The following is a 14,540-nucleotide window of genomic DNA, read 5'->3' on the forward strand; positions in this document are numbered from 1 at the left end:
GCCCGTGAGCCGTGGCCGCTGAGCCTGCGCGTCCGGAGCCTGTGCTCCGCAACGGGAGAGGCCGCAGCCGTGAGAGGCCCGCCTACCGCAAAAAAAAAAAACCAAGGAGATACTCAAAATTCATCATGTCTTATTTCCCCGCTCATACCCATGTCACTGTGCACCACCCAGAATCTCTTCTCAACCACACGTTCAATGATGTCTGGCACATGAGTAGCTTGAACGTGGCCTGGTGGGAGTGTTTACCCCACAGGAATCAGCACAGCCTACAAACCAGGGCTTCATCTGTTATTGTTCAGTTGATGGTGTAGACTTGAGTCTGTAGTAACTACATTGTGAATAGCAAAAAAAAAAAAAAGAAAGAAAAGAAAAAAGGAAAAACTTCCAATATCAAAAACTACTATCCAATTCGGCAGAGATTTTGCTCATGTCACCAACGAACAGGCGAGGTTCCGACACACACCTTTGTTGTTTCATTTCTGTCTCAGTAAGATCAGTGAAAGTACCCACCGATGTATATGTGGGAACCGCACTCAGCCATCAGTTGCAACCGTGGGTCAGGTACAAATACAACAGTTTGTCAAGTCAACCGAAGGGATTTCGGTGAGACTCAACTGGCCATATGGAATTTAGAAACAGTGTATCGTATATTTTATTGTATATTTTATATAATTTGTAGATTTTATTCGTAAACTGCGTGCTTGCATCCTTTATGTCAGTACAGTTTATAATAAACTTACATACATCTGGATGTATCTGTGTGCACGTGTATAGAGACAAACACAGAGAGACAGAGAAATAAATACGCCGCACACACGCGTGCGCAGGCACGCACACACACACAAATAGGCTTACATTTACTTGTCACCATGTATCAGCGCATCACAGCTTTCAGACAGCAGGGGGGCAGGTCCCAGCCTGTCTGCTCGGCACAGAAGGCACACGGCTTGGCCTGGCCAGTCCGAGCACGGGCTTGGGGAGGGCACCTGAGGCCAGGAGAGCGGGGACGGGTGAGGGAGTAGCACCTGGGCCCTCAAAAGGTGAGAGGGCACGAAACCCGAGACCACAGCGGCAGTGGCCACAGATCAGGCCTTCGACCCACCCACTCGGGCCTGGAGGGGCCCTCTTGGCCTCAACCGCTCATTGGGTCTGTGGCCGGGAGCCTGCCCGGTCAGATATGGGAAGCCGGCCCTGCCCGGGCACCAGGGGATCTGAGGGGCCCTGGCCGCCTGCACCCTCACGGCGCCCCTCTCTCTCGGCTCCACCTGCCACGGGCTCCTGGACCAAGGCCCTGCCCTGGCCCTCTCCCGGATGCGTGCTCTCCTGGGGCGGGGGGCAGTGCACAGACCACGCTCCCAAACGGTTCCCCGTGGATCTTTCCCTTACGGCGCACCCGCCCCATGCCTGCCAGCCTGTGTCCTGGCCACGCCAGTCTCCCACCTTGCACGCTGCAGGGGCTCTAGTCAGTGTTCCTGGACAGCCCGGCTGGCTCAAAGCTCAAGCCTTTGCTCGTGTGAGTCACTGCTGGGCGTGGCCGCCCCCCACCCCCACCCCTTCTCACCTGCTCTCTGCGTCCTGGACAGCCCGCCCCTGCCTTGCCCCGTCCTTTGGTGACACAGGTGGGGGCCCAGAGGCAGGTTAGCGGCCCTCCTCGGGCTGTGCCACGAGGGACACGGGGCCCAGAACGGGCTCCTTCCAAGCTGTCGCCCTCAATGCGCCAGCCAGCCACGTCTCCTTTGCGCTCTGGGTCACCTGGAGCGCGGGGCAGCCTGGAGCCCCCGTGGTACCCACCCCTCATGCTTGACGTGTGCCTTTCAGGCCCTTCCCCTGCACCTCCGCCCTCCCCCCGGACCTACCGTATCATTTCACCCCGCTGCCCCTCGCAGAGCCGGGACAGGGGCTCCAGGAAAGGAAGGAGTGGGGCTTTGCCCCCGGGGGCCGGGGCTACAGCCCCTCTTCCCTCTGTCTCCTCGACACGGATTCGGGCCACACAGATGTCCCTTCGGTCCTGCTCGCTGGTTTCTTAGGTCTCTGGGGTGACAAGGCAGAGCAGGGGTGATCGTCGACGGCACAGTAGGAGACCAGCCAGGGCAGAGGCCCGTGGCTTGAGGTCCAGCCCCAGCCTGCCGGCCCCTTGGACCAGGCTCACCACAGAGAAAGGCCACAAGGGGGCAGCCCTGGGGCGCTCTGCTCGTGCCCCGGGCCTGGCTCCCTCTGGGCCCACTCCGGGCAGGGTGTAGCGGGGAGAGCAAGCGAAAGCCAGCCGGTGAGCAGTTGTCAATGTTTATTGAAAGACGGGGCTAGGGCTGCGGGGCAGGTTCGGCGGGGGCCAGGGGCAGGCCTGGCAGGCGCACAGGCCCGCCAGGAGGGGCAGCAAGGTACTGGCCCGGGGCCAGCTCCAGGCCACATGGCCCGGCTGAACGGTGGAGGCTGGCACTGCCCTGCTGCAGCCCAGGCGAGCAGCTCAGCGGCGCGGTGCAGGAAGACCATGAGCCGGGTGTGCACGCGGCCCTCAGCTCCGCCTGGAAGTAGCGGCGGAAGAGGCTGCCCGGGCTGTAACCCTTGCCGCCCTGGGCCCGGGTGCCATGGCTGTGGGCACGGTCCAGGCCCCGCGGCGCCGGCAGCATATCCAGGCAGCTCCGTGCACAGCAGGGGAAGTCATAATCAAAGCCGTTGTGGGCCACGAGGCACAAGGGGCCCTCCTGGCGGCTCAGGAAGGCCTGCGACGTCCGCACCAGAGCGCCAGCAAAGCCAGCCTTCTGGCACCTGGCCAGGCCCTCGCTGCTCAGGCCGGTGATCTCGCTGGCCTTGGCAGTGAAGGGGTGCTCCTTGCTCATGCAGAGCGTGAGCTTGTCCGGGACCTGGGGCGGCACCGGGGCGTCAAGACTCATCGCGCTCGGGGTTCTCCAGCGAGGAGCGGTGGACGGCAAACAGGGAGATCTCGGCGATCTCGGGGTCCACGCTGGCGAGCCCGGTGGCTTCCGGGTCCAAGAAGACGAAGGTCTCAGCCCGGGGTCGCTTGGACATGGTGATGTTTTCACAAGGACAGTGAAGCCTACAGCTGCCCAAACAACAGGCACAAAACCTGAGGGCCAAAGAGATGGGGGTGCCTGGAGCTGGCCACCCACAGCCGTGCCCATGGCCAAGGTTCCAACCCTTCTGGGTTCACTTCCTGCCACTTCCCAAGCTGGGACCCAGAGAGCAGGACCTGTTACTTCTGTCCAGGGTGAGGCGTCCTAGGGGGCTTGTCACCTCATCCATCGTGTCCTTCAGTCCCTCCCCGACCAGCCCCACTACTACCAGCTAGTAAACAGCATACGGAAGGCCTGATGTGCCCAGACCCCGGCCCGGAGGCCTCTGCCCCCTGCCTCCAGCACATGGACAGGAAGAGTATGCCAGGTCCATGGCACTGGGGACTTGGGGAGCTGCAGCCCAAGATGGCACGGTCGCTGACACACAGAGGCCGGGAGCCTCAGGCACAGCGCCCCGGGTACGCACCCCTGGGGTCGGCTGCCGGGACGCACACAGGCGGGCACCTGAGAAAGCCCTCATGGTGACCCCCAGCCTCCCTGGCTTGGCCTGTGCCCTGGCACGCGGGTGCTGGCCCCAACCCGGCCCCCCGCCTGTCTCCGGGCCCCCGGCAGCTGCCATGCTGGCTTAGCGGGAGCGGGCGCTGCTCGGCTTCCTGGGCTGTTGGGTACCTGTCTCCGCACAGGCTGCTCGGAGCGGCCTTTAATCTGTGGCCGCGGCCCACCCCCAGCCGCCCGTCGGGCAAGCAGGAGGCCTGAGGCTGCAGGAGCTGTGCGGCCGGCTCACGGCCCCCTCGCTGGCCCACGGCCGCTGGGACACACGCCCCGTGTTTACAGATCGGAAATCCAGCTCCTGGGCCGCAGGCGGGCTCCCAACGACGACAAGCGAGGAGCGCAGCCCAGGCCGAAGGAACGTGTTGTCACAGGTGCGAGGAGGAAGCCCGGGCCCTCCGCCCAGCCCTGCCTCCCAGTCTGACTTAGGTTCAACGCCCAGGCCCAGGCTGGGGCATCTCCCACAGGGGCATCTCCAAGGCACAGCTCCCTCTGTCACCAGGCAGCCAGCTGCCCCTCGTGAAGCTGAAGTGAGCTGTAAGGACAGGCCTTGCTGCGGGCTCATCTTCCACCAGGAATGGGAGGTGGTATCCGTTTCTCAGATATAATGCCCCAGAGCTTCTCAGGAGCCTTTAGCGGAGGCTGCCGGGGAAGGAGCCCTGTGAGAGCGGGGGCAGGGGCAGCCCAGAGGCACCCCAGCCCCAGCCCGAGGCCCCAGGCTCCGGGGCCTTCCCAGCCCGAATGGCTCAGTCAGGGGTGAAGGGCACAGTCAGAACAGGAGGGGAAGGAGAAGGCCCTCCGTGATCCAGGAAGCGGTGACATCATGCCCAGGGCCTCCTCCCGGGGCAGGACATGCCAGCACTTGGCAGCGGCGCGCACAGGCCCAGTCTCCCGCCGCAGGTCCTCCAGAGTCCCCTGGTCTGTGCAGCTGCCAGTGAACCTGGACTGTGGTGCCCAGGGGCCTGCCCGTCCTCCCAGCTCCCGCGGCAGCCACGTGGGGGATGCCCCAGGCAGGCAGGGGACCAGGCCCGGGGGCTCTGGCAGCCCCGGCGGGAGGGGGCCCGGCGCCCAGCCCCTGGAGCCCCCTTGTCTGCAGCAGCCCCCTTGTCTGCAGCAGCCACGGGGGCCTGGGGGAGACGAAGATGCAGATGCGGGGCAGGACAGCGTGGGCGCAGGCAGGCGGCGACCAAGCGCTGAGGGACGCCCCTCCCCCACCGCCTTCGCCTGCCGCTGGGCGAGGGAGGCGGGGCCCCACCAGTTGCGGCCGCTGCCGCGCTTGGAGGGAGGGGGTGGCTGTGAAGGGCGCCCTGCTCACGGAGATACAGAGAACAGCTTCCTGGCCAACCAGTCAGGCCACCGGCAAAACTCCCCCAGGCCAGTGCCGGGTGACCTGGGGAGGGAGGAGGAGGCAGCACACGCTCCACTGGCCGCGACCCAGACGCGGTGCGCGCCAGCGGCCAGGCGACCTCACGGGGCATCCCCAGGGCCGGCCCCAGGGGAGGGCAGCGGAACAGGGCGGGGGGCATTCAGCCAGAGGTCGGGACGGGGCGCGGCGGCGGCTCGTGGGACAGGCAGGATGGGGCAGGCGACTAAGCGGCCCAGGCCGCACAGACGGGGGCAGAGGGTTCGCTTCATGATACAACAGAAACTCACACACCATTGTAAAGCGACTGTACTTCAAGAAAGGTGTTAGAAGAAAACCAAGTAGGCTGGAGGCAACTTCTTAGAACCTGAGCTTTCCTGAGTCCCCAGCTCACGCCGCCCCGCCCCACCTCCGGCCCCTCGTCACGCCCCCCGCCCCAAATCGCCGAAGGAGGCACGGAGCAGGCGGAGGGCAGCCCGGGGACCACGCCTGGCTCTTCGGGCCAGAGCGCCCTGCTCCCAGGCTACTGCAGGCCATTGGGCAGGCCATCGTTGAAGACCTTGTATTTCCAGGTTACCCCTTCCATTCTGATGGCTGCAGAGAAAAGCAAACAGCAAAGTCAATCGAGCGCTTCCCAGCCCGTCTCTCCACGGGCCTTGCTCAGGCCCCGGGCCCCCCCACCCCCCTGAGCCAGGAGCCGTGAAGGGGGCCGGGGGCTGGTGAGCACGGCTGGAAGCCCCCGTGGGCGCCAGGCCGAGCCCCCGGCCGGGGTCCACTCGCTTGGCCACGTCCCTGCCCACCCGTCCCCGGAGCCCAGGAGCGAGGGGCTGTTCTGATTTTGATGCTGTGTGGATTTTAGTCAGACCAGCAACCGTGCACACCCGTCCTCTGCCCTCCCACACGGCAACGTCGGCAACGGGCATTTGGTCACGCCCACCCCAAGGGCGACTCTGAAGTCAGGAATCATGCGGTGGGCCTCAGCCACCCCCCCTACTCACCATCGACACTCCCTCCGGGGACGATCACATCTCTCCGCAGACGGGATTTGGGGGTGTCATGTGCCTTTACTAAGTCCGCAGGTTTTCCCAACCTCTAGACGCCCCAGCCCTGCTCTGCTCCGGGGGCTCCCCCGACCCCGGGCGCGTCCTCAGCTCCCACGTCTCTCCTTTGCTCCAGGCCCTGGCCGCTGCCTCGCCTTCTCTTGGCTCAGGGCTTGGCTGGGTCGTGCTGTCTCTGGAAGCCTGGGCCCTGCTGCTGCGTCCCTGCTACTCCAGATTGCAGGAGACTAGGCCTGGGGTCCGTGTGCTCCGCCCTCCTCCTTCCTTCCTTTCTCTGCATCAGGCCTCTGTGCTGCTTTTCTTTGTCCTTGTTTTGTTTATCTGCCCCTTTTCTGTCTATTCTCAAGATTTGTTGCCTCATCCATTTTCTACTCTTTGCATGGCTTTCCTGAACACTTTGACAACCATTCTTAACTCCTAGGACTGTCTGCTTGCGTTTCTCCTTGTTGGTTCTTCCTAGTTTCCTAGGTATGTTTGGACAAGATACTATGTTAATTCAACTTGGTTGGAAAGTTCTCTCATCTGAATGACCCATGAGGCCTACTTTTCCAGGTCTTTCTTCTCTCTTCTGTGGTGTTGGTCCAGGCTGGGGAGAGGAGGCCTGGGCAGCAGGACCCTCAGAGGCCAGAAAGAGGTGGCTTTCACCTGGCCACCAGCCGTGTCAGGAGCCCGAGCTTGCCATTCATGTCAATCATTTTCCTCACAGAAGAGCAGGCCAGTCTCCCTGGGAGCGCCAATCTACAGACCCGCTCTGCTTACGCCCTGCTTCCAGCCCACCTGCCACCGTCCCCTCCCCGGGACTGCCGGCCACACAGCCCTGGGACGATGGTGGTTCCACCAGGCAGCCTGGCCCCCGCACTGCTCCTTTGGGAGCAGTCCTCTTGGTTGCAGCTTTTCCTCCCCACTGCATCCACCGAATTGCCTCCATGGACTTTCCTGCTTCCAGAAACCGGTTTGTTTTCAAAATGCATTGCTACTTTGATGGCCTGGGAGGCAGAAGGGGCTTTGGGTCCGCCCAGTCGAGCCAGTGACGGCTGAATGATGAGGGGCGAGCTCCACACCCACATCGCCAAGGCCCTGCCCACACACTCGAGGCCACGGCTCTGGGCGCCAGCCCTGCAGGCGCACCCGGTCCCCTCACTCAAGCCCCTCAATTCAGGCGTGGGGACGTGCGACCAAAAGAGCCTGGCTCCTGGCACCCAGATCGGTGGCCTAGCTTCTTATCCCGGGAGGTGAAGTAGCACAGACGCACCGACCTCCCACAGTGGCGGGCCCGAGTTCGCACAGACCAAGGCCCTCACTCTCTCAGGTAGACACAAGGGAAACGCCAAGGCCCTTCCAACTGGCCCCTCGTGTGGAGTTGCCGGGGGTCATTTCTCTGCTGTGTCTATAGCCCAAGAACGAGTCTCAAACGACATGAGGAAGCGACACTGACCACAGCTGGGCCGGAGGGCTGCCCGGGAACAGGGCGCAGCGCTTGCGCTCAAGACTCTGGATTCCAGGGCAAGCAGACACTTCTCTGCAGGCACAACACAGAGGGGAAGCGGAGGGGTTCACACAGCTTAGACGGGAAAGGCGAAGGCTGCCGCCGAGCTGTGAGCACGGGCAGGTGGCACGCCGTGGAGAGCGCTGGCGGTCATTAACGTACAACAACTACACACACAGGGGCGGGAGTCACAGCGACAGCGGTGATGAGGATGTTTAAACGGAGGCTTCTGCTGCAGCTCAGTCAGAAAGGAGAGACACTCCTGGGCGCCCGGGTACACGTGCGGCGAGTGTGTGTGCGAGGCCAAGAGCGGCGAGGAGGCCAGCGAGTTCACGCAGACAGCCCCCCAAGGGAGGCCTCGGGGCTGTGTGGCCTGAAGCCAGTCCTTGGGGGTGCACTGGGTGGGGGGGATTGACAGGTAAATGCTGGAGTTGCCGTTGCCTCAGGCGGTGGATAAGAGTTGGGGCAAACAGTAGACCAACCAGAAGGTGCAGAAGGAGAGGATGGGAAAGGAGATGCCCACGAGGGCTGTGCAGAGCTGTGACAGTCCTGGGAATCTAGAAGGCCACGCGCACGCCCGGGGTTGTGCGGGCACCCAGGAGAGACCTGCTCGGCCTCTGAGAGGGTGGGAGCAACAAGAAGTGCGGAGGAAGGAAGAGCCGTCAGCCACCGGGCCGAGTGTGGATGAGAAACAAGAAGCTACATACCCAAGTAGCTCAAAAAACTCCCGATGAGCGACCCTCACCAAGGCACGCTCCATTTCTTAGCCGGGGTTGTGGTTAACACAAGTACTGGCTTTAAAGTCACTGGAACTGGATTGAAGGGGAAATATCCAACTTTTCACTTTTCTCTAAGACTCGGAGAGAGAAAAGGCTGTTTTTCTTATCACAAAAGAACAACAACAACAAAAACCTTTTCTGAGTGTTTTTTTTAACGTAAGAAAAATAGACTTACTCAGAAAAAAAGCTTAAAATTAAATTCAGATAGAACTTTGCCCCTATCCAACAGCAGAAAGGTTGGAAGGTTCAAAGCCAGCGCTGCCGAGGATCAGTGAGATGGAGGCTGCTGGCCTCACGACAGCGAGAAGAAGCCTGGCCTCACCGACAGGACGGCGGGAACCCCGCCCCAGGATGGAAGCACAAATGTCGAAACATATTCACTGCGACCTTTTTTAAACACTGACAATCAGGGGAGACACTCTCTGCGTGATACACGTTCACTGGGGAATATGCGAAAGCCGCAGAGCAGGATGAAGAAAGAGTAGATGAACTAAAACACCTCTGATTCCAACACACAGCAAACCAACGTCCATGTTCTAGCTGAACTCCTACCACGGATTCTTCTACGTCTTTTTCCCTTTAGAGAAGTGAAATCATACTGTATATTCCATTTTTAACCTGCATTTTCCTTTTACCATTACACGATACACATTTGCTCGTGTCGCTGTAACCAAGTTTTGAAACAACAAATACAGTCCCACCATATTCATATACCAGTATTTACGCAAGCATTACGCAAGCATTACGCAAGGGTAAAACCTTGGATTGTTTCCATTTGTCACTGTTGTAAATCCTGCGACGGCATCATGTGTAACGGTATAAAACTGAAAATGACCTACAGGGTCAGTAGTAGAAAATGTTAAGTAAATTATAGCAAATGCCTGAATGGAAGTGTTTGATGATTAAAAATGTGACTTCGAGAACATGGGAAAACACTTAAAATGAGATCCGAGGGAAAGAATATAATAGTGTACACATGTTGTAATTCTACTCACCTTACACAAAGAAATAAAAAATGATGAGAGGAAATGGAATAGAGGGAAACAGACCAAAATATTAACACCGACTATCTCTGGGCCACCACATTATGCAATGTTTCTAGTTTACCTCTGCACGTCTTTACATTATCCCAATTTCCTACAATTAATGTTTTTATTTTATAATCTGTCAGAAGCATTTTCAAGGGAAGGAAAACCTTAAGCATTAGAAAAAGAAGAAAAAAAGTAAGGGGCCAGTCCCCAAATGCGGGTCAAGCACAGAGGTGCACTGTGAAGGCCCTGTCCCTGACCACCAAACGGGTGGCCACAGCCACAGAAAAGTGGTGACCACATACCTAGACTCATCACAGAATTGTTGCTGCCCCAACAGATCTGCTTGCCCTGCTGCTGCTTCGCCATCTGCACGGCTTTCACCGAGGTGTCAGTGACCTCCACGACCGCTTTCAACAGCTGGGAGGGAGGGAGGGAGGGAGGGAGGGAGGGAGGAGGGAGGGAGGGAGGGAGGGAGGAGGGCACGCAGACATCTGTCTGTCTGTCTGAACCGGGTCAAGGGCACGGACACGCAGACATCTGTCTGTCTGTCTGAACCGGGTCAAGGGCACGGACACGCAGACATCTGTCTGTCTGTCTGAACCGGGTCAAGGGCACAGACAGGCAGACATCTGTCTGTCTGTCTGAACCGGGTCAAGGGCACAGACAGGCAGACATCTGTCTGTCTGTCTGAACCGGGTCAAGGGCACAGACAGGCAGACATCTGTCTGTCTGTCTGAACCGGGTCAAGGGCACAGACAGGCAGACATCTGTCTGTCTGTCTGAACCGGGTCAAGGGCACAGACAGGCAGACATCTGTCTGTCTGTCTGAACCGGGTCAAGGGCACGGACACGCAGACATCTGTCTGTCTGTCTGAACCGGGTCAAGGGCACAGACAGGCAGACATCTGTCTGTCTGTCTGAACCGGGTCAAGGGCACAGACAGGCAGACATCTGTCTGTCTGTCTGGCATAGTTCTTGGCCGCACAAGAACGAACAGGCTGTGATACACTTAGGTGTTTCGTGAAGACAGCGTGAGGCCAATACAGGGACAGAAGCTGGAGGCGGGACGAGGTTCTCCCACATCCAGCTAGGACCCAGTGCAGGCCGTGCACAAACCCCTTCTGCACCCGGGGTCTTGGCTCAGTTGGCACCCTCCTGAAGTGCAAGGGGACCCACAGGGGGACATCCCCATCAGCCCTCATCCCCTCCATGGCACCGCAAGAAGCGCCTGCCCCAACCCGCCCAAAGGCCCAGACTGAGGCCTGGGGCCCGGAGCCCAGAGCTCAGCGCACCACCCACTCGCAGGGAGTCCAAGCCTGTCCAAGCCCTCAGGTCCCTCACTGGGGGCTAGAGTGGCACCTGGGAGGGAGAGGGAGGGGTGAGGGTGATGCTTACTTGGCTGCATGAGGTCAGAGTCTGGTACACGGCCTGGACGATGGGGCCGCACGGGTGGAGGTTGGGGCCTGGGCGCTGGCAGCACTCTCCCAGCTCATCGTCATAGACTTGCAGGAAAGCCACGATGAGCTGCCGGAAGTCAGAGATGACCAGGCGCAGCTTCTGGTCTAGGGTGCTGGCGTCGGCCCCGCCCACAGCGGCTCCTTGCTTGTGCTGCGCAAAGCACTGCAAAGCCACAGGCCAGAGGCGGAGGGTCCCTTGAAGCTGCCCTGCCTGTCACGGGGCACCAGGTCCCGAACCCACTCTGTGAGGCGGGGTCTGCCACCCACTCCATGCTTCCCCAGACTGGGAGACAGACAGAAGACCAGAGGCCTGCGTGGGCCTCAACGTCCTCCTCGCGACCTCAGTAATGAGGCTCGGTCCAGGGCTGCGGGGAGGGCCACACGCTGAAAGCCCACCCGAGGACGGTCCTGTCCACTCCTCAAAAAGTCTCCCCACTCCTGCCTTCACGGAGCCTGAGCACCCATCACATTCTAGAAGCTTCTTGCTTGGGCCTCCCGACACACTCATCATAAAGACGGGGTGTCTGAGGCTGGGGTGGGCGACGTGCCTCGCCTTAGGACATGCAGAGGGGCCCCTGCGCTCCTACGGCCGGCGCCTCACCTCCACCCTGAGCGACTGCAGCTTTGAGGCGCTCTCCTGCAGCTGCCTGGCCAGCTCTGCCACCTTGTCCTCCTCTGACTCGATGGAGGGGCTGGTCCTGCAGGGCGAGAAGGGGGGACACTTCTGCCCTGTGCCATCACGGGCGCTGCGGCACCTGTGGGCCACGCACAGAAGGCTCCGTCCCAGGTAACAGACCGAGCGGGGCGTGTACCTCTGCCAGGCATTGCTCTGCTTGTCGGGAAGTGGCTGCTCGCCCAGGGGCCACGCATCACACTCGGGGCTCCGGAGCACCTGCAGGCGGGGGCTCAAGAAGAACTCCCCCAGCAGCGCCTCATTCTTCTCCCTGGTGTCCTCGAAGTGCTCTTCCACACTGCAAAGGCAGCCCCAGGGCCACGCCATCACCGGCCAGACACCCAAGAGGCCACACGAGACCGGGGTCAGCCCGTGTTCTGCGAGGCCCGCACCACACCTTCATGCCGACAGCCTGGCACCTCGGGCGGCACCCCGGGCTGGGGGTGGGGCTTCCTGCCTAGGCTTGCGGCCCACAGCTCCTGGGCCAGGGAGCAGCCACCTCTACGGGAGCGGGGAGTGGAGCCCCAGCCGGAGATGTGCCCGGGGCTGGGCCCCTAGCCCCGCCAGCTCCAGATGGAGGACCAAGGGCGCCCACCGGCCGTTGCAGGGAGGGCCCGTCCCGAGCCTTTACCTGCGGCAGCTGGAGCCTCCGACAGTCAGGCTCCGGACGACGTCCAGCAGCTGGTCCATGAAGCGCAGCTGCTTCTGGGCACAGGCCCGGCCCTGGACAGGGAAGGCCACATGCACGCACTGGCCAGGCACGTCACGTGCCCCCAGCCCGCAGCCGGCCCCGCCGGGCCACTAGCAACCTGCCCCCTACCCAGCAGCGTTGTGGACTGGCTTGGGGCCCCTGGCACAGCAAGACAGGCCATGGCTGTGGCCTGCGCCGAACCCACTCCTTGCGGGGAACAAGGACTCGTCCCCAAGGGGCAGCAAGCAGCCAGGCCTTACAGCCAGGCTTCCCAAGCGGCAGCTGACTCAGCCCCCTACCCCAAAGGCAGCCGCGACCCGCGACTCCCAGCAGGGAGCTGTCGGGCCAGGAGCTCAACTCCTTCCTCCTTCCAGAAAGGGGAGGAGGCTCACGGCCGATCCCCATGATGTAAATACAACCTGAGAGGCCCAGCCTGCTCCCGAGAGCCCTGCACAAGCAAGGATGCTGGGCGGCAAGCCGGGCCCGGCTCTCCACTCGAGCTCCTCACTGGCCTGCCCTGACACACCGCTATCCTGAGGAACGCGCCAGAACGATGCGCTCAGCCAGCATCACTGGTGACTCAGTATAAAGCCCTCCAAGAAGCACCTGCATTTAAAGCGGGCTGAGAGCTCGGTGCTCTGTGACCACCTAGAGGGGTGGGAGAGGGAGGGTGGGAGGGAGACGCAAGAGGGAGGACATGTGGGGATGTGTGTATACGTATACCTGATTCACTTTGTTACACAGCAGCAACTAACACACCATTGTAAAGCAATTATACGCCAATAAAGGTGTTATAAATAAATAAATAAATAAAGTGGGCTGAGAGGGAGAGGGCTGAGAGGTTCCTGGTGGCATCTCAGGCCGGGCAGCCCTGTGTGGGGAGCAGATCTGGGGACAGGGCCACATTCTGCTATCACGTTTGCAGCTCAGTTCCCCGTTCGGGAGTCTCGTGGCTCTCGGCTGTGTAGCCACGTTGACAGGACCAGTGCCTCTGGAAGCTTCTGGCATCTCCATCTCCTTGCCCTCGGCCTGCCACAGGCTGCTCCTCCCTACCTCCCAACCTGCCCAAACAACACTGAGCCCGAATGATACACCTGAGGGGCAGCCTGGGCCGAAACGTGAGACCAAGTGCCACCCAGGATCTCGCACAGCCCTGACCAGCGGCCAGGGTTGCGTGCCGTCCCCTCCTCCGCAGACCCAGCTCCAGGAGACCCACCCCAAGCCCAGGAAAGGGGAAGTGCCCCTCACAGCCTGTACACTGAAAGCTACAAAACATCCCTCAGAAAAATTAAAGAAAACCTAAACACGTGGAAGGACAGCCCATGCTCAAGGCTAGAAAGAGTTAATATGGTTGATGGCAATGCTTGCCAAAGTGATCTACAGATTCAACACAATCTTCATCAAAATCCCAACTGGATTTTTTGCACAAATTGACAAGCTGATTCTAAAGTTCATAGGCAAATTCAAGGGACCCCTAATAGCCAAAACAACCCTAAAAATGAGCAAAGTTGGACAGACATATAAATCAACGGAATAGAATGGAGAATCCAGAAATAAACCCTCACTTTGACGTTAACTGATTTTCCACAAGGATGCCAAGGTCTTTTCAGTGGCGCCGGGAAAACTGGACAGCCACATGCAAAAGAATGAAGTTGGATACATACCTTACACCACACAGAAAACCAACTCAAAATGGGTCAAAGACCTATATATAAGAGCTAAAACTATAAAACTCTTAGAAGAAAACACAGGCGTCAATCTTAATGACTGGATTTGGCAATAGATTCTTATATATGAAACCAAAAGCACAAGCAACAAAAGAAAACTAGATAAACTGGATTTCAACGCTAAAAACTTTCGTGTTCCAAAGGACACATCGAGAAAGTGAAAAGACAATCCACAGGATGGGAGAAAATATTTGTAAATCAAATATTTGATGTGACTTATATCCAGGATATATAAAGAATTCTTACAACTCAATAATAAAAAGACAAATAACCCAATTAAAAAGTGGGCAACAGAAGTGAAGAGAGACTTTTCTCCAAAAAAGATATATAAATGGCTAATAAGTACATGAAAAGATGTTCAACATCATTAGTCATGAGGGCAACGCAAATCAAATCCGAAATGAGACAGCCCTTCACACCCACCAGGATGGCTGGTATCAAAAAGATGGACAAGAACAAGCGTTGGTGAGGATGTGGAGAAACTGGAACCCTCATACATTGCTGGTGAGGATGTAAAATGGCCCAGCCACTTTGGAAAACAGTTTGGCGGTTCCTCAAAAAGTCAAACATATTCGAAAAGTTCAAAAAGTTAAACAATTCCACTCCTAGCTCTATACCCAAAAGAACTGAAAACATGTCTTCTGTCAAAAACATATAAAGAGGGCTTCCCTGGTGGCGCAGTGGTTGAGAGTCC

At 59.1% G+C, this 14,540-nt stretch overlaps 2 protein-coding genes across 7 annotated transcripts in view; both read right to left on the minus strand.

Moving 5' to 3' along the window:
• Positions 1 to 2,248: 2,248 nt before the first annotated feature.
• On the minus strand, positions 2,249 to 3,163 carry TREX2 (three prime repair exonuclease 2). The gene is given in 3 exon segments (XM_028482173.1): positions 2,249 to 2,516; positions 2,519 to 2,882; positions 2,884 to 3,163. Coding segments are annotated over 3 exon segments (747 nt in total). The 5' UTR covers positions 3,028 to 3,163; the 3' UTR covers positions 2,249 to 2,277.
• Positions 3,164 to 5,234: 2,071 nt separating this feature from the next.
• Positions 5,235 to 14,540, minus strand: part of HAUS7 (HAUS augmin like complex subunit 7) — a 17,215-nt gene continuing 7,909 nt past the window's right edge. For 2 of the 6 annotated variants that reach the window (XM_024116796.2, XM_024116794.2), the window contains exons 5-9: positions 12,060 to 12,151; positions 11,568 to 11,726; positions 11,357 to 11,453; positions 10,694 to 10,918; positions 5,550 to 9,715 (exon numbers count right to left, since the gene is read on the minus strand). In XM_024116796.2, coding sequence (XP_023972564.1) covers positions 9,464 to 9,715; positions 10,694 to 10,918; positions 11,357 to 11,453; positions 11,568 to 11,726; positions 12,060 to 12,151 — 825 coding nt within the window. In that variant the 3' untranslated portion in view covers positions 5,550 to 9,463. The other 4 variants (XM_055081538.1, XM_024116792.3, XM_024116795.3 and 1 more) reach the window with 4 other exon arrangements.

The sequence above is a fragment of the Physeter macrocephalus genome, chromosome 21 (assembly GCF_002837175.3).
Source record: "Physeter macrocephalus isolate SW-GA chromosome 21, ASM283717v5, whole genome shotgun sequence".
Classification (NCBI taxonomy): Eukaryota; Metazoa; Chordata; class Mammalia; order Artiodactyla; family Physeteridae; genus Physeter; species Physeter macrocephalus.